The sequence below is a fragment of the Dipodomys spectabilis genome, unplaced genomic scaffold (genome assembly GCF_019054845.1).
Source record: "Dipodomys spectabilis isolate Male_0828 unplaced genomic scaffold, ASM1905484v1 ptg000360l, whole genome shotgun sequence".
In the NCBI taxonomy this organism is placed as follows: domain Eukaryota; kingdom Metazoa; phylum Chordata; class Mammalia; order Rodentia; family Heteromyidae; genus Dipodomys; species Dipodomys spectabilis.
This window is the reverse complement of record NW_024871037.1, coordinates 2627669-2642872: the sequence shown is the minus strand read 5'-3', so window position 1 is coordinate 2642872 and position 15204 is coordinate 2627669. Positions and strand designations below refer to the sequence as shown.

Below are 15204 nucleotides of genomic sequence, written 5' to 3'. Positions count from 1 at the left end.
TCCCTCCTCCTTTTCTTGTGGGTGAATCTCCTGAAGCACAGTGCTAAAGCTAGTGTTCCATGCACAAAAGGCTGTTGTTTATCTCATGGAGAAAATACATGTTACATTGGCTTCATTCAAATATGAGTTATAGTCCTGTTGACTGTGAGTTCATTGTTAAGTAACCAGCAATGTTATCAATTAAACATGTGTGTGTGTGTGTTTCCTAGGGCTTGAACTTAGGTCCTGGGCACTATCCTGAGCTTTTTTTTGGTTGAAAGCTAGTGTTGTACCACTTGAGCCACAGTCTACTTTGAGCTTTTTGGTGGTTTACTGGAGAGAAGTCTCACAGACTTTCCTGCCCAAGCTGGCATCAAATCAGGATCCTCAGATATTAACTTTATGAGTTAGGCTCTGAGAGGTATGAGCCACTGGTGCCTGGCTTCAAATGCAATTTTAAACAGGAACACCTAAGTTTTTTCACTGATCACCTAAAAATTTAACTCCAGAAAGCTGTAGGCTCTATTTTCCTTAGAAGTAATGGCTCAGCACTCATGGTTAACTGTGAAGCATAATTATCTATAAGGAAAATGGACTGTATCTATTTTATCACATACAAGTGGTATAGTAAGTCTCTAGGATACTGACCATACTATAGTAGGTAAAAAGTTAATCACTAGAGTAAATATAGTTACTATAACAGTAATGATAAAGTAACATAGCAACATAGTAACTAGAGATACTTTCTCTAAAGAGTTTGCATGTTGCAAAGGAAAGGATGCTAAGCTAAAAAGAGAAACAAGACTAACAGCTGATATACTAAAGTTTAGAATATTAGTATAACATTTTACATTTACTATTTACTATTACTGATTTTTTTTTTTGAGGGGAGGATAATACCAAGGAGCATTTATTTTTCATTAATACTTTATTTTAAGGACCTAACCATGTCATTACATCCTACTTTTATTCTCAAGTATCTGTAGAATTAGTGTCACAAAGCAGATTTGAACAGCCTGAAGAGCTGGAACCAATACTGGCAACAAATTCTAACTCAATTAGGGGTGGGAACATGTTTTCTTTTTTTTTTTTTTTTATTTGCCAAGCTATCTTCCTAAGTGGCTCTTACCTTTGCATTTCTTTATTTATTTATTTAGTCAGTTATAGGGGCTGAATTCTGGGCTTGGGTACTGTCCCTCACCTTTTCAGCTTAAGACAAATGCCCTACCACTTGAGCCACAAAACTACTTCCTGCTTTTTTCTGCTTATGTGGTGGTGCTGAGGAATCGAACCCAGGGCCTCATGCATGCAAGGCAAGCACTCTACCACTGAGCCAACTTCCTAGCCTGTTTTCTAACAAGGGACATCTGGGTATTTAAAACAGAATTGGTAGGCCATACAAAATTAATACAGGCAAATAACTATAGGCAGACTACTAGAAGCATTTAAGTCTTGTACTGTCATTTATCAAATGACATATAGGCTTTATATGGTCAGATGGCCAGGTGATCTCTAACCCTGACTAAATCATAAAACTGTTTAATCATTAAGATAATAAAAAATATAAACAAAAATAAATGAAATGGAAAAAGGTTTGTTCAGAAGTAGTACCTGCCAACTAGCAAGTGTTACGCCTTAAATTCAATTCCTAACATAGCCAAAAGCAAAACACAACCCCCCTAAACCCAAATTAAAGTAGGAACACTATAATCCAAAATTCCCATTGTGTTCAAATCTTTCCTCATGATGTTCCCAACTCTGTTCTAGAGTTTTCAGAGTTAAGTTTCTTAGCCATGCAATTCTTTCATTTTGAATATCTGTCCATGAAGACTAGGGGATATTAGGATGCTCCTTAGGGATTGAGGTAGGTACCAACGAAAAAACACAAAATCTGCTCTTGCTAAACAAAGGAAGCTGAGGTAGATCATTGATTGGTAGGGAGTGGGGGGATAAAGGGGTTGGGGAGGTATGTGGGGCAGGGAGGTTGTGGTGATCACACCTGTAATCTCAAGTCTCAATAAATTAATGAAAAAATAAAACTATCATGTGGTAGCCCTCAGGAGGCTAAAGTAAGAGGACTATAAATTCAAGACCAGCTTGAGTTACAAAATGGATCTAATCTCAAAAACAAAAAATAAATAAATAATAAACCAAGTACCTGTAACCCCAGCTACTCAGGAGGTAGGAGAACTATGAGTTTGAGGCCAGCCTGGGCAACATTAGTAATATTCTATCTCAACAATACAGCCAGGTGGGGCTGGGAATATGGCTCAGTGGTAGAGTGCTTGCCTAGCATGCATGAAGCCCTGGATTCTGTTCCTCAGTACCATGCCAGAAGCAGCGTTATGGCTCAAGTGGTAGAGTGCTAGCCTTAAGCAAAAGCTCAGGGACAATGCCCAGGCGCTGAGTTCAAGCCCTAGAACTGCCCGCCTCCCCTACCCCCAAGAAAAAAATACAGCAATGTGATGGGGGCTTACACCTATAATCCTAGCTACTCAAGAGGCTATGTGGTTTTAAACCAACCTGAGAAAACTCTCTCCAATTAACCAGCAAAATGTTGGATCAGAGATGTGGCTCAAGTGGCACAATACTAGTCATGAGCAACAAAGCCAGTGAGAACACTAGGCTCCCAGTTCAAGTTCCAGGACAAGCATCAAAATAAACAAAAACTCCAAACAAAACAAACAAAAATACCACTACTACCACAAAAAGATAAAACAAGCTTGGTGCTGGTGGCTCAGGCCTGTAATGTTAGCTACTCAGCAGGAAAAGTCCATGAAACACTTATCCCCAATAAACCACCAGAAAACTGGAAGTGGTGCTGTGGCTCAAATGGTAGAGTGCTATCCTTGAGCTGAAGAGTTGAGGGACAATGCCCAGGCCAAGAGTTCAAGCCCCACAACCAACAGCAACAAAAAAACCCTCCAATCCCACAAAACAAAACAAACAACATCATCAGCATCGATGGGTCATGCCTATAATCCTTACTACTCAAGAGGTTGAGATCTGAGAACTGTAGTTCAAAGCCAGCCTGGGCAGGAAAGTCTGTGAGACTCATCTCTAATTAAATGCAGGGGGGAAAAAAAGCTGGAAGTGGAGCTGAGGCTCAAGTAGTAGACCCTATTCTTGAGCAAAAAAGCCTAGGGACAGCATCCAGGCCCTCAGTTCAAATACCAGTAGGATTGGCACCAAAAAAAAAAGAAGACTTGAAGTATAGCTCAAGTAGCACACAGGAGGCCTTGTGTTCAATGCTCAAGGCTGCAACCAAACTAAAGTAACAAAACCTCAACAACAAAAAATACCAAACTGATAAATGATAGAGCTGTTGGGATTCCTATTCTTTGAATGTTCTATAAACATTTTACAAATGCTAAGACTCCAATAAGTAAATTTCTATGATATTACATAGTATTTAGAACTTCAGAAATTAAATAGTAACTACTAGTGTTTACCTGAAGAAGCCTAAAATACAGTGCCATAATTGTTTCATTACCAGTAGTATAGCCTCCAAAACTCAGCTACAGCCAACTTCCCCTCCATACTATCTACTTCCTCTGTGGACTCTCAAGGCCACATAACCTGATTAATCACAAGCTTTCCTCAATCAACTTCTAAAGAATTTCTGACTCCCTGTGCAACTACCTAAGCTCAGCATCATCTCCTCTATCACTGAAACCTGTGCAGCCTCTGCTAACAGGCAAACTAGTAACTTTCATGCTTAGTTGGACTTTCAAAGATTCTGGACAACAGCACCTTCCCACCTGCCTTTTCCCTGGCAAGAACCTTTGACTCCCACCAAGCTGAGCCAGTCCAAAGCCTTATCTATTCAGTTCCTTTTCTATTTCCAGGTCTGCTCATATGATATCCCTGCTTAGAAAGACCCATTCCAAACACATTCCGCAGTTCTCTATCACACCAAATCACTCTATCCCTCAAGTCTCAGCTCAACTAATATCTCCATGGAGCTCTGCCTTATCCTTTGCAAGTCCTGACCTCCCTTAATAAAGCTTTCACAGTCCTTCAGCAGGACCACATTCAATGTCTTCTAAAACCAACCCCTTCTGCCTTTAAAAAGAAAAACAAAAGACAAGGACTTGCTATGTTGTCCAGGCTAGCCTTGGATTTGTATTCAAAGTACCCACTTGCTTCAGCCTCCTGAGTAGTGGAGACATGTTATCACACCTGGCAGCATCAACTTCTTATTGACACTGCATACATATGTACTTTTTCCAGGCAGGATTCATAGCTCTGTATCACTGTCACATAGCATACAGTGCAGTAAGTGTTCAGTGATTATGTAAAATGGAATTAACTACCCACCGTTAAAGATAACATCCAGTTTCACATATAGCATAATCGCTACTTCCAGTGTTTTGAACCTTAAATTATTTGAATCTAATACTATCTTTGGCTAAAATTTAAACATAAGTCAGCATACTACTCTAGGGTACTAGGTACTAGAAAAATGCTTTTTAAAAGCATGTTTATGCCGGGCATCGGCAGCTCACGCCTGTAATCCTAGCTACTCAGGAGGCTGAGATCTGAGACTCTTATCTCTAATAAACCACTCAAGCAGTAGCGCACTTGCCTTGAGCTGAAGAGCGTAGGGACTGTGCCCAAGACAAGAGTTCAAGCCCCATGACTGACCGCCCCCCCCCCCCAAAAAAAAGACCAAACAAAAAAAACGTGTAGGGCTGGGAAGGTGGCTCACTGGTAGAGTGCTTGAGGCCCTGAGTTCGATTCTTTAGCACCATATAAGCAGAAAAAGCCAGAAGTGGTGCTATGACTCAAGTGGTAGAGTACTAGCCTTGAACTGAAGAGCTGAGGGACAGCACCTAGGCCCAGAGTTCAGGCCCCAAGACTAACAAAAATAAATAAATAAAACAAAATAGAAACAAAAAACATGTTTAAAGGCTGGGCGCTGGTGGCTCACACCTGTAATCTTAGCTTCTCAGGAGGCTGAGATCTGAGGATCACAGTTCAAAGTCAACCCCGGGGAAGTAAAGTCCATGAGACTCATCTCTAATTAACCCCCAAGAAGTGGCATTATGGCTCAAAGTGGTAGAGTACTACTAGCCTTGAGCTGCAGAGCTCATGAAAAACATCCACGCCAGAGTTCAAGCCTCCCGACTGACCAAAAAACAAACAAAAAACATGTTTAAGGCAAGGAATGTGGCTTAGTGGTAGTGTGCTTCTCTAGCATGCATGAAGCCCTGGGTTCAATTCCTCAGTACCATATAAACAGAAAAATCCAGAAGTGGTTCTGTGGTTTAATGGTAGAGTGCTACCTCTGAATAAAAAGCTCAGGGACAGTGCCCAGGACCTGAATTTAAGCTCAGGACTGTCCAAAACAAAACAAAACATGTTTAAAACCTTTAATGCACTTCGGCAATATTGGCTGGATGGCATGCTTCATTTAAAGATTAGAAACAGAAACTAGGTGCTAGTAGCTCACACTTATAATTCTATCTACTCAGGAGGCTAAGCTCTAAGGATCGTAAGTTCAAAGCCAGCCCAGACAGTAAAGTCCATGAGTCTCTTATCTCCAGTTAACTACTCAAAAAAAGGGAAGTGGAGCTCCAGTGATAGGATAGAGTGCTAGCCTTGAGCACAAAAGTTTAGGCGACAGTGCCCAGGCTCTGAGTTCAAGAGCCACAACTGACCAAAAAAAAAAAGTTAAAAACAAAAAGTAATTGGTTTTGACAGAGGTTTATTTTTAGAAATCTACCAGAGTGCCTTAGGAAGAGAAGAAATTCTGCCTGAAGATCAGGAAAGGCTTGACATAAAGGTATTTCCAAGCAGAAAAAGGCATACCAACAGAATGTTGTACACATCTAAAACAGTCCAGTGATGAAGTGGGTGGTGGATAAGTTAGAAGGGGTAAGGCCTCCTAACTGCTGGAAACTAAGCAGTTTCAAGTACATCAGTGCCCTCCCCTCAATGGTCTAAGGAATAAGCCAGGAAATGTGCTTTCTTTTTCAACAGGATTCTCTCAGATTTCAGATAGATAGTACAACTTTCTTCAAATCAAATGGCAACCAGATTATAATCAACAAAAAAGCACCAATTATCTTCAAAGAGCTAATGAACAAATAAAGACTTTTTCTCAGGAACTTCTGAAAACTCACCTTTGAACTTTAAAGGCTAATATATATAAATGGCATTTACTTCTATAAATCTGTATTCTAAAGACAGAACGGGGGAGGGATGGTAGGGGGAAAACAATGGAGGGGGTAACAATGTTCAAGAGGAAGTGTACTCATTACCTCACTCATGTAACTGTAACCCTCTGTATAGTAGCTTTACAATAAAATAAAATTAAAAAAAAAAAAAAAAAAGACAGAACGGCATCACTAGATGAGCTATTAGCTTATTAACACAAAACATAAGACAGGCTGAGAAGGTGGTTTAGTGGCAGAGTGCTTGCCTAGCAGGCATGAAACCCTGGGTTCCATTCCTCAGTATACTACATAAACAGAAAAGGCTGGACGTGGTGCTGTGGTCAAAGAGTAGAATGCTAGCCTTGAGCAAAAGAAGCTCAGGAACAGTGCCCAGGCCCTGAGTTCAAGCTCAAGGACAAAACAAAAACATAAATATAAACAAAAACAAAAACATAAAACAGTAATAAGAGAAGCACAAAGTCTGTTGTATTTACTGGACTGCTTGTTAGAATCAGTTTCCTCTTACATCGCTCTCCGTAATGGTGATGGGAAGGCCTCGAAGCATAATGGTCTTGCTTTCTCTTTCATCACTGATGTCATGCCTATAGTCATGCTCTCCATAGTCACCATCTGAATGGTAGCCATCTTCAGATCGATCACTGTTCCTTCTTTCACGCTCTCTCTGATTCAAAGTAAAACAAAATTATTAGTACTCCACACTGATGTTCACTTCAGTGCTAAGAACTGTTGACAATCATTTTCGGAAAAATTATTTAATAACCCACTATTCAGTTGACAAACTCACAATAAAACAATGAAACTGTTATAATACGAAGATTATGTGCACAGAAAAGGTAAAAAAGAGAAAGAGGTACAAACATATAGGGACAGCATAATTACTTCTAAACAAAGCTACGTATACTTATGGAAAGGATGGAATGTATACATATGGAAAGAATCTGAGACTCTTATTTCCAATTAACCCCAAGTGGTAAAGTACTAGCCTTGAGCAAAAAAGCTAAGGGACAACAGCGAGGCCCCGAATTCAAGCCCCAGTACTGGCACATAAAAACCCCAGGTTACCAGTCTAAGACACATGGGGCCTGTACTCTTGTTATAATCTTATCTCTGCCCTCCATTTTTGTGGTGCTAGTCATTGAACTTGGGATCTTGTGTTTTCCAGGAAAATGTTCTACCACTGAGCTAACCTCACCTTCACTATCTCATCTTTTTTTTTTTTGGTTGTGGGCCTGAACTTTGGGCCTGGGCGCTGTCCCTCAGATCTTCAGCTCAAGGCTAGCACTCAACCGTTTGAGCTGTAATGCCATGTCTGGCCTTTTCTGCTTATGTGGTGCTGAGGAATCGAACCCAGGGCCTCATGCATGCAAAGCAAGCACTCTACCACTGAGCCACCTTTCCAGCCCCCACTATCTCATCTTTAAAATAAATCTACCTGATAGTGTAAACAGGTGTAATATACTATAAAACAGTGTAAGAAGGTAAATAACATCTACCTTACAGTGTTGGTAGTGAGACCTAACTGGATTCATGAAGTCTAGTGCTCAAAAGAATACATGATGTATTTTGTTTACTATTACTATATTTCTATTTCAGGATATTACTATTATTTGTGTCAGTACTAGGACTTGAACTCAGAGCCTTCTGCTCTCATTCAGGTGAAAAGCTCTTGGCTACTGTTCTATCATTTGAGCCACATCTTCAGTTCTAGACTTTTGCTGGTTAACTGGTGATGTCTATCAAATTTGTCTACATGGGCTGGCTTTGAACTGAGATCCTAAGATCTCAACCTCCTAAGGACACAGAATTATAGGCATAAACCAGCTAGGCTTAGATTATCTTTTTTGGCTGGCTAATTGAAGATAAAGAATTCTTGGATTTGTCTGCCTGGGCTGGCTTTGAACCTCGATCCTCAGATCTCAGCCTCCTGTGATTACAGGCACAGGCTGTAACACACACCTTTGTGTGTTATAGTCAACTCAAATATATCAGAGTAATTGAAATCAAAGTAATAGAAAGTTTGATTGCAATAGTCAAAGTAAGTTTCTATACTGTGTACTTTTTTTTTTTTTTAAGGAATCTTGTATATATAATTTATAAGAAACTCCATAAACAGTTGCTTGTCACTCACCTCTGGACTGTCATAGTCTCGGTAGTCATCATATCTATCACCCCTCCGATCATCACTTGATCTTTTGTAATCTGAGTCCCTCCGCCTGCTTCTGGATTCACGCTCATCACGGTCATCCCTGTCTATGATAGAACCATATCTTCCACTACGTTCTGTTCTACTCACTCTGCCAGGGGAAAAAAAATCATTTAATCCAAACTATATCTTTTTGTACCTTCAGAACCTTCCCCCAAGACTAGGTTAATATATTTCTTAAAATTGATTACCAAACCCTGATTAACAAAGATGACCACTGAGAAAATATCTACATCCTTAAGTGTAAAGATAATGTTTAAGAATTTATAGTAAGTCAGACAATATAGCTGAGTTAAAAAAATTTTTTGAGAAAGGGTCATATTCTCAAAGTTTATTCGTCTTCTGTTTTCTCAATCCTATGACACACACATTACCAATGGTGATCTTAGTGACCAAAGACTTTCACCCAGTTTAAATAATAGCTCATCTATTCACAAGGGTACCACACGTACTAGGATATGGAGGAACAACATAGATGACCTAAATTAGTCTTTTTTCTCAGGCTGTTAATCCAATAGTTTCTTTGCAGATGTAACTGTATACTCAAAAGTAGCAAACTCAGAGAACATTTATCTCCTATAATATCTACTTTATTTTTGGCTACTTGCAATGCTGGCTTTGTAGGAAAATAGGTGTAACCCAACAAATCACAGAACACGTTTATAAAACTATAAAGAGAAAAGAAAGGCTTGGGAAGAGACTTATTTAAAATAAGCATATTTAATAAAAAAATGGAAACAGAATACTTCATGTTTGAGACTGAAAGTCTAAAGAGTAGATGTTAACCGAGTAAGTTACTTGGAACCACAAACGGTGCCATAGCATTAAAATGCTGACACCATGTGACATAAACATGTTACTCCGGGCTGTCACTTTGATCTACCACAGGGACTACCTTCAATATTAATTAAGAAGATGGAAGCTGGGCACCAGTGGCTCAAGTCTGTAATCCTAAACTACTCAGGAAGCTGAGATCTGAGGATTGCAGTTCAAAGCTAGCCTGGGCAGGAAAGTCCATAAGACTCTTATCTCTAATAAACCACTCAGAAAACTGGACGTGGCGCTTTGGCTCAAGTGGTAGAGCACTCCCTTGAGCTAAAGAGCTGAGGGACAGCCCTCAGGCCAAGAGTTCAAGCCCCACAACCGAGGAAAAAAAAAAAAAAAGATGGATAGCCCAGTAAGACTGTGTTTTTAAGTCAAATGGTCTTGAGAAGGACAAACTATAGGTGACACAGAAGGCATATCTCCTCAACTTAATTCTCTACTAATTCTTTGACTTTTTTACTTCATGTAACAACAAAGTTCTAAGTGTCTCAGCTCTACAAACCTGGAGCATCTTGCTAGTTAGGGGACAATAATAAGAACTAACATTTACAGGCTGCTTGTCCCAGCCAGGCACTGTGCTATTAAATACCAAGATTGTATGATCTCTTGGCTTCTGAATAGGCTGTTGTCCATACTTGGAACTCTCAGTGACCTACCTCACCCTGCTCTCCTTTGCCTGATTCCTATTCAACCTTCAGTATTTTCTCCAGGAAGCTTTCTTTGCTGTGTGCAAGAAAAAAACATGCTTCCTCTCTATGTTCTAACAGCGCTTAAAACATCATAGCATGGTTCACATAGTACTTTTAATGCCTCACTAGTTCGTGAGGGCAGGATCATGAGGTGCTCATTAACAATGCCTGAAACAAAACAGATGCTCAAATATTTCTGTGATATTCAATTTTGTATAGCTAGTTCTTACTGAAATGTTGAGATCAATGGCCTGTAAAGTAGTAGTAACTTACCGTTTGTCTGAACCCATTGTCCTACTGAAGATCTAACACGAGGATCCAAAAGGCTTAATTTTTTTATTTTTTTCTAGGAAACAAAAGAGATGATTGCAAATTTTGGATATAACTTAGGTCAATTGTTCTATAAGCTGAGATACTACTGAGGCCGGGATTTCATCAAATCTTCATCAAATTGTTAAGGTATTATCTAAGGTAGGGGGGAGGGGATAAGGTAACAATCTGTCAACATTAAAATTATGCGAACAATTTGTTAAGAATACGCATTAATGTATTAAAGACTCCCAGAAAGCAAGCATGCAGAAGAGTCATTTCTCCTAATTGAGGATTACAAAGCAAAAAGGGCAGAGCTGTAATTTAGCTCATTGCATTCTGAATCAAATCAATAGGGGTAGTTGACCGTTAAACCATTATTAACCAAAGTGTCTTGATTTTCATAAAATTCAACACCGAAACAATGAAACAGTAAAGTCAAAATTTTCCGATGAAAAAATGAAAGAAAAAAAAAACAACCAACAACAAAAAAACAAACCCAACAACCTTAAACACTGCAACGATCTGATTTGAAATCGTCAATTTACAAACGCCAAGCCGGATCCAAATCTTTATTTCAGGAAAGAATTAGGGCAAACCTAGACTTGACTTAATTCTTCTGTAATCACCACCACGCCTCTGAGCCCGGAGCCCGCGACCACGGAGTATAGCAAACCGCCTCCTCGCCTTCCACCCTCCCCCGGCGGCCCCCGAAAAGCGCCCCTTCCCCTCCCCCAGGATGTAATCAAACATCATAAAGCTGGACCGCGTTCGACGCTTCCAAGGTCCGAGGAAACCAGTTACTGCCGTCTCGAGCGCCTCATCTAAAAACCGGGCCCCGGTGAACATGTGTTGAATGAATAAGTGAGAGCGCCGCCGGGGGAGGCGAAGGCGTCGCGAGGCCGCCCCTCGCATTACCCGTCGGGGTGCCCGCACCCGCCTCGGGTGCGGGCGGCGGCGGAGACAGCGAGCCCGGGTCTGTCACCACGGGCCTGGCGTCGGGCTTTGCCCCCGCCCCGGCCGCCGCCCCCTCCCCGCTGGCCGGCCGCCCCGCCGCCGCCGCCGCCGAGCGGCCTCGGGCGCAGCGCGACTCCGCCGCAGTTGCGGGGCGATGGAGGCTTACAAAGTCTGCCCCGGGCACCGCCGAGTGGTGCCCGCGGGACCCCAGACAAGTTCCGCCGCTCCGTTCCAGCCAGGGCTGGGCTCCGCTGGGGGCGACCTCTGGAAGCTGACAGAACTGGCGGGAGGGGCGCGGCCTTTCAACGTTTGGAGGTAGTTCCGTCCCCACAGGGATCCCGCTAGGGCCTGTCAGGTGTCGGGAAACCTCCGGGAACGCTACCAACGGCAAATACCCATGGTTGTTACGGACGGATCCACACTCACCCCCTAAGAGAAAGAGAAGCAGCAGCCGTAGCGGTTCTGCGTCCCAGAACCTCCTGCAAGGGTTCGGCCGCTCCACAAAATGGCGACTCCGCCGACCGCCTTCTCCTACCCACACTACCTCGCGCCTATCCCCCCCCCGCCCCTCCTTCTGCCCAGACACCCGTTCTGCACAGGCGTCCAATCAGCGAAGTCGGCTAGCTGCGCAAGGGCCGCCGGGAAACGTAGTCACCAGGGCAGCCTGTCACTACTCCGTGTTTAATCTCTTTCGTATTTCGCTTTTTTCTAACCCTCAACAGAGTTGCTGGCCTACTTGTGAGGGCCCACATAAGAGCTTTTAGAGTTTCTGTTAGGCATAGAAATTAGCTGCTCTTGCTGTAAAGCGCCTGAAACCATGTAAAATATGTTTAATACGGTTTCTAAAAGAGTGTTATTAATCACTTCACTGGATTTGGGTTTGATTTTGTGTTATATGCTTTAATCTTCACAATTTGAAATGGTATTAATCCCCTTTTTTTCTGATAAGAAATTGGATGTTTATGTAAATTGAAACTTCTGTAGGTAGGTTTTTAGGATACCGTAACACACACACACACACACACACACACACACACACACACACACACACACACACACACACACACACACACACACACACACACACACACACACACACACACACACACACACACACACACACACACACACACAGCATCATTAAACAGAATTTAACAGTTAATACTTGAAAAGCCAGCTTTAGCAATAAAGTCTGTTTTTTTAATAAAGTCTGTTTTTTTTGTTGTTGTTTTGGTTGGTTGTGGGGCTTGAACTCTGGGCCTGGGTGCTGTCTCTGAGGTCTTGAGCTCCAGGCAAGCGCTTTACCACTTGAGCCACAGTGCCACTTCCCGTTTTCTGAGTGGTTTATTGCAGATAAGAATCTCATGAACTTTCCTGCATGGGCTGGCTTTGAACCGAGATCCTGGGATCTTAGCCTCCTCAGTAGCTAGGATTACAGGCATGAGCCATCAGCCAGGCTGTAAGGTTCTTATCTTCAACAAACCACCAAAAAGCTGGAAAGTGGAGCTGTGGGCCAAGTGGTTAGAGTGCTGGCCCTTGAATAAAAATGCTACAGGACAGCACTAGCATCCTGAGCTCAAGCTCCAGTACTGGCACAAAAAAAAAAAAAAGCCCCAAAAGAACATTCTAGTCACCTTCCTTAGCTTGGAAATGGCAATTCTGTTTCCCATTATTCAGGACAAAAATCTTGGAAGTAGTTATAATTTTTTTCATATCCAATCTGTCAACAAATCCCTTGACTCTGCCTTCAAAGCATATAGATAGAATTTGGCCACTTCTAAATATCTGCAGTCCTAGTCAAAGAAATCACTGTCCTTGTTTTACAGATGTAAGAGGCCATATAGAGATAATAGTGTAGGAACTGGAAGTTGAACTAGTTTTGTTTCAGAGCCTATCTCCTTAACTGATACAATGCAAACTCCAGAAAGGCAGAGACTTGGTTAGCTTACTCCTTATCCTCCATTGTCTAGCTACTGGTTCCTAGCACATAGTTCATATTGAGAATTTGTTGAAGGAACAAATCAATTGATTACCAAAGGTCAAAGTGTAAAAAAAAATTTTTTTTGTCGGTCGTGGGGCTTGAACTCTGGGCCTGAGCACTGTCCCTCAGCTCTTCAGCTCAAGGCTAGTGCTCTACCACTTGAGCCACAGTGCCACTTCTGGTTTTCTGGTGGTTTATTGGAGATATGAGTCTCATGGACTTTCCTGCCTGGGCTGGCTTTGAACCGTGATCCTCAGATCTCAGCCTCCTGAGTAACTAGGAGTATAGGTATGAGCCATCAGTGCCTGGCTTCAAAGTGTAAAATTTATGACAGAAAGAAGCAAGGTTCCTTCAGAAATTCAGGATATATTTTGGGCTTTCGTTAGTAAGATGGTGTTTCTATACATACTGTTGAGATAGCTTACCTTCTGGCATTATTTATAGGTATATGTTCAGGTCATATACACAGATTGAAAAACTAGACTAAGGTAGAGGAAGGTATGTATCAGTAACAGAAAAGTGCTACTCTATTACTCCTTTCTCTGAGTAAGAAGAAATAGTTAAGAATATGTGGATGACTATGGGTGCCACTCAGTGGTAGACCACTTACCCTAGCATGTAGGAGGCCTTGGATCTCATCCCTAGTACCACAAAACAACAAAAAAGAGTAAACGAAGAACATTAATAAGTTTCCAAATCAAGAATTAAAATACCTTGGAATATCTATTTTCTGGAAAAGTAACTTTGTTTTAATTTTGATTTACTCTGTATATTAGGTGTTAAGACACTGGAAAATCTAGATAATCAGAACCATGACAACAAATGGAAGAAATCTTTGGATTTGGAAATTATAGTTAACTTTGATCTTCTCCCATCTCCCTCTTTATGCACACATGCCAAACATGTATTTCTCTCTTTTTCTTTTGCTAGTACTGGGCATCAAGATCCTGATGCTTTTTCCACTTGAGCTACACCTCTACCTCTCTTTTTTTTTTGCCTTTTTTTTTTTTTTAAAGTTAAGACTTCTCAGAGGGGCTGGGAAGGTAGCTCAGTGGTAGAGTGCATGCCTTGCATGCCAGAGGCCCTGGGTTGGATTCCTCAGCACCACATAAGCAAAAAGAAAAAAGCTGGAAGTGGCGCTGTGGCTCAAGTGGTAGAGCGCTAGCCTTGAGCTGAAGAGCTGAGGGACAGTGCCCAGGCCCAGAGTTCAGGCCCCAAGACCGGACCCAAAAAAAAAAAAAAAAAAAAAAATTCTCAGAATTTTATGTCTAGGCTAACTATAAATCAGAGATTCTCAGAACTCAGCCTCCTGAGTAGCTAGGATTATTATACATGTGCTAATGGTGCCCTACTTCTTTCCCAAGAAAAGGGTTGGTCTTGGAACTCTTTATCCTCCTACTTCAGACTCTGGCCATATATTTTCAAATCTTAGTACCATTAAAAAAAAAAAGTTGTGGGGTTGGGAAGGTGGCTCAGTGGTAGAGCGCTTGGCCTTGCATGCCCTGGGTTCGATTCCTCAGCACCACATAAGCAAAAAGAAAAAAGCTGGAAGTGGCACTGTGGCTCAAGTGGTAGAGCGTTAGCCTTGAGCTGAAGAGCTGAGAGACAGCGCCTAGGCCCCAGAGTTCAGGTCCCACGACCAGACACCCCCCCCAAAAATAAAAAAGTTGTTATGGGTTCATAAAGTATCCCTTTAAACTTCAAACACTTTTTTCCCCTTAAAGCTGTCTTTTTTTTTTCTTCCTTTTTTTGTCTGTCATGGGCCTTGAACTCTGGAGCTCTTCAGCTCCAGGCAAGCGCTCTAACGCTCTACCACTTGAGCCACAGCACCACTTTAGGTTTTCTGGTAGTTAATTGGAGGTAAGAGTCTCACAGGGACTTTCCTGCCAGGGCTGGCTTTGAACCACAATCCTCACATCTCAGCCTCCTGAGGATTATAGGCGTGAGCCACTGGCGCCCCGCTCCAAAGCTGTCTTTTGAAGCAATCTTCGTGAAATGGTATATGTTATGATAGTAGGCTGAGAAAGATTTAAAAGAGGGCAAATCTCTGTGAGTTTTAGCTCTGGACTGGTGGTTGGA

General features: G+C 41.8%; 1 protein-coding gene across 1 annotated transcript in view; it reads right to left on the bottom strand.

Annotated features, from left to right (window-relative positions):
* Rbm5 (RNA binding motif protein 5) overlaps positions 1–11673 on the bottom strand; it is a 32564-nt gene extending 20891 nt beyond the window's left edge. Inside the window, exons 1-4 of the mRNA XM_042665894.1 lie at positions 11571–11673; positions 10152–10224; positions 8290–8455; positions 6667–6822 (exon numbers count right to left, since the gene is read on the bottom strand). Coding sequence (XP_042521828.1) covers positions 6667–6822; positions 8290–8455; positions 10152–10168 — 339 coding nt within the window. The 5' untranslated portion in view covers positions 10169–10224; positions 11571–11673. The remainder of the gene's footprint in view (positions 1–6666; positions 6823–8289; positions 8456–10151; positions 10225–11570) is intronic.
* Positions 11674–15204: the final 3531 nt, after the last annotated feature.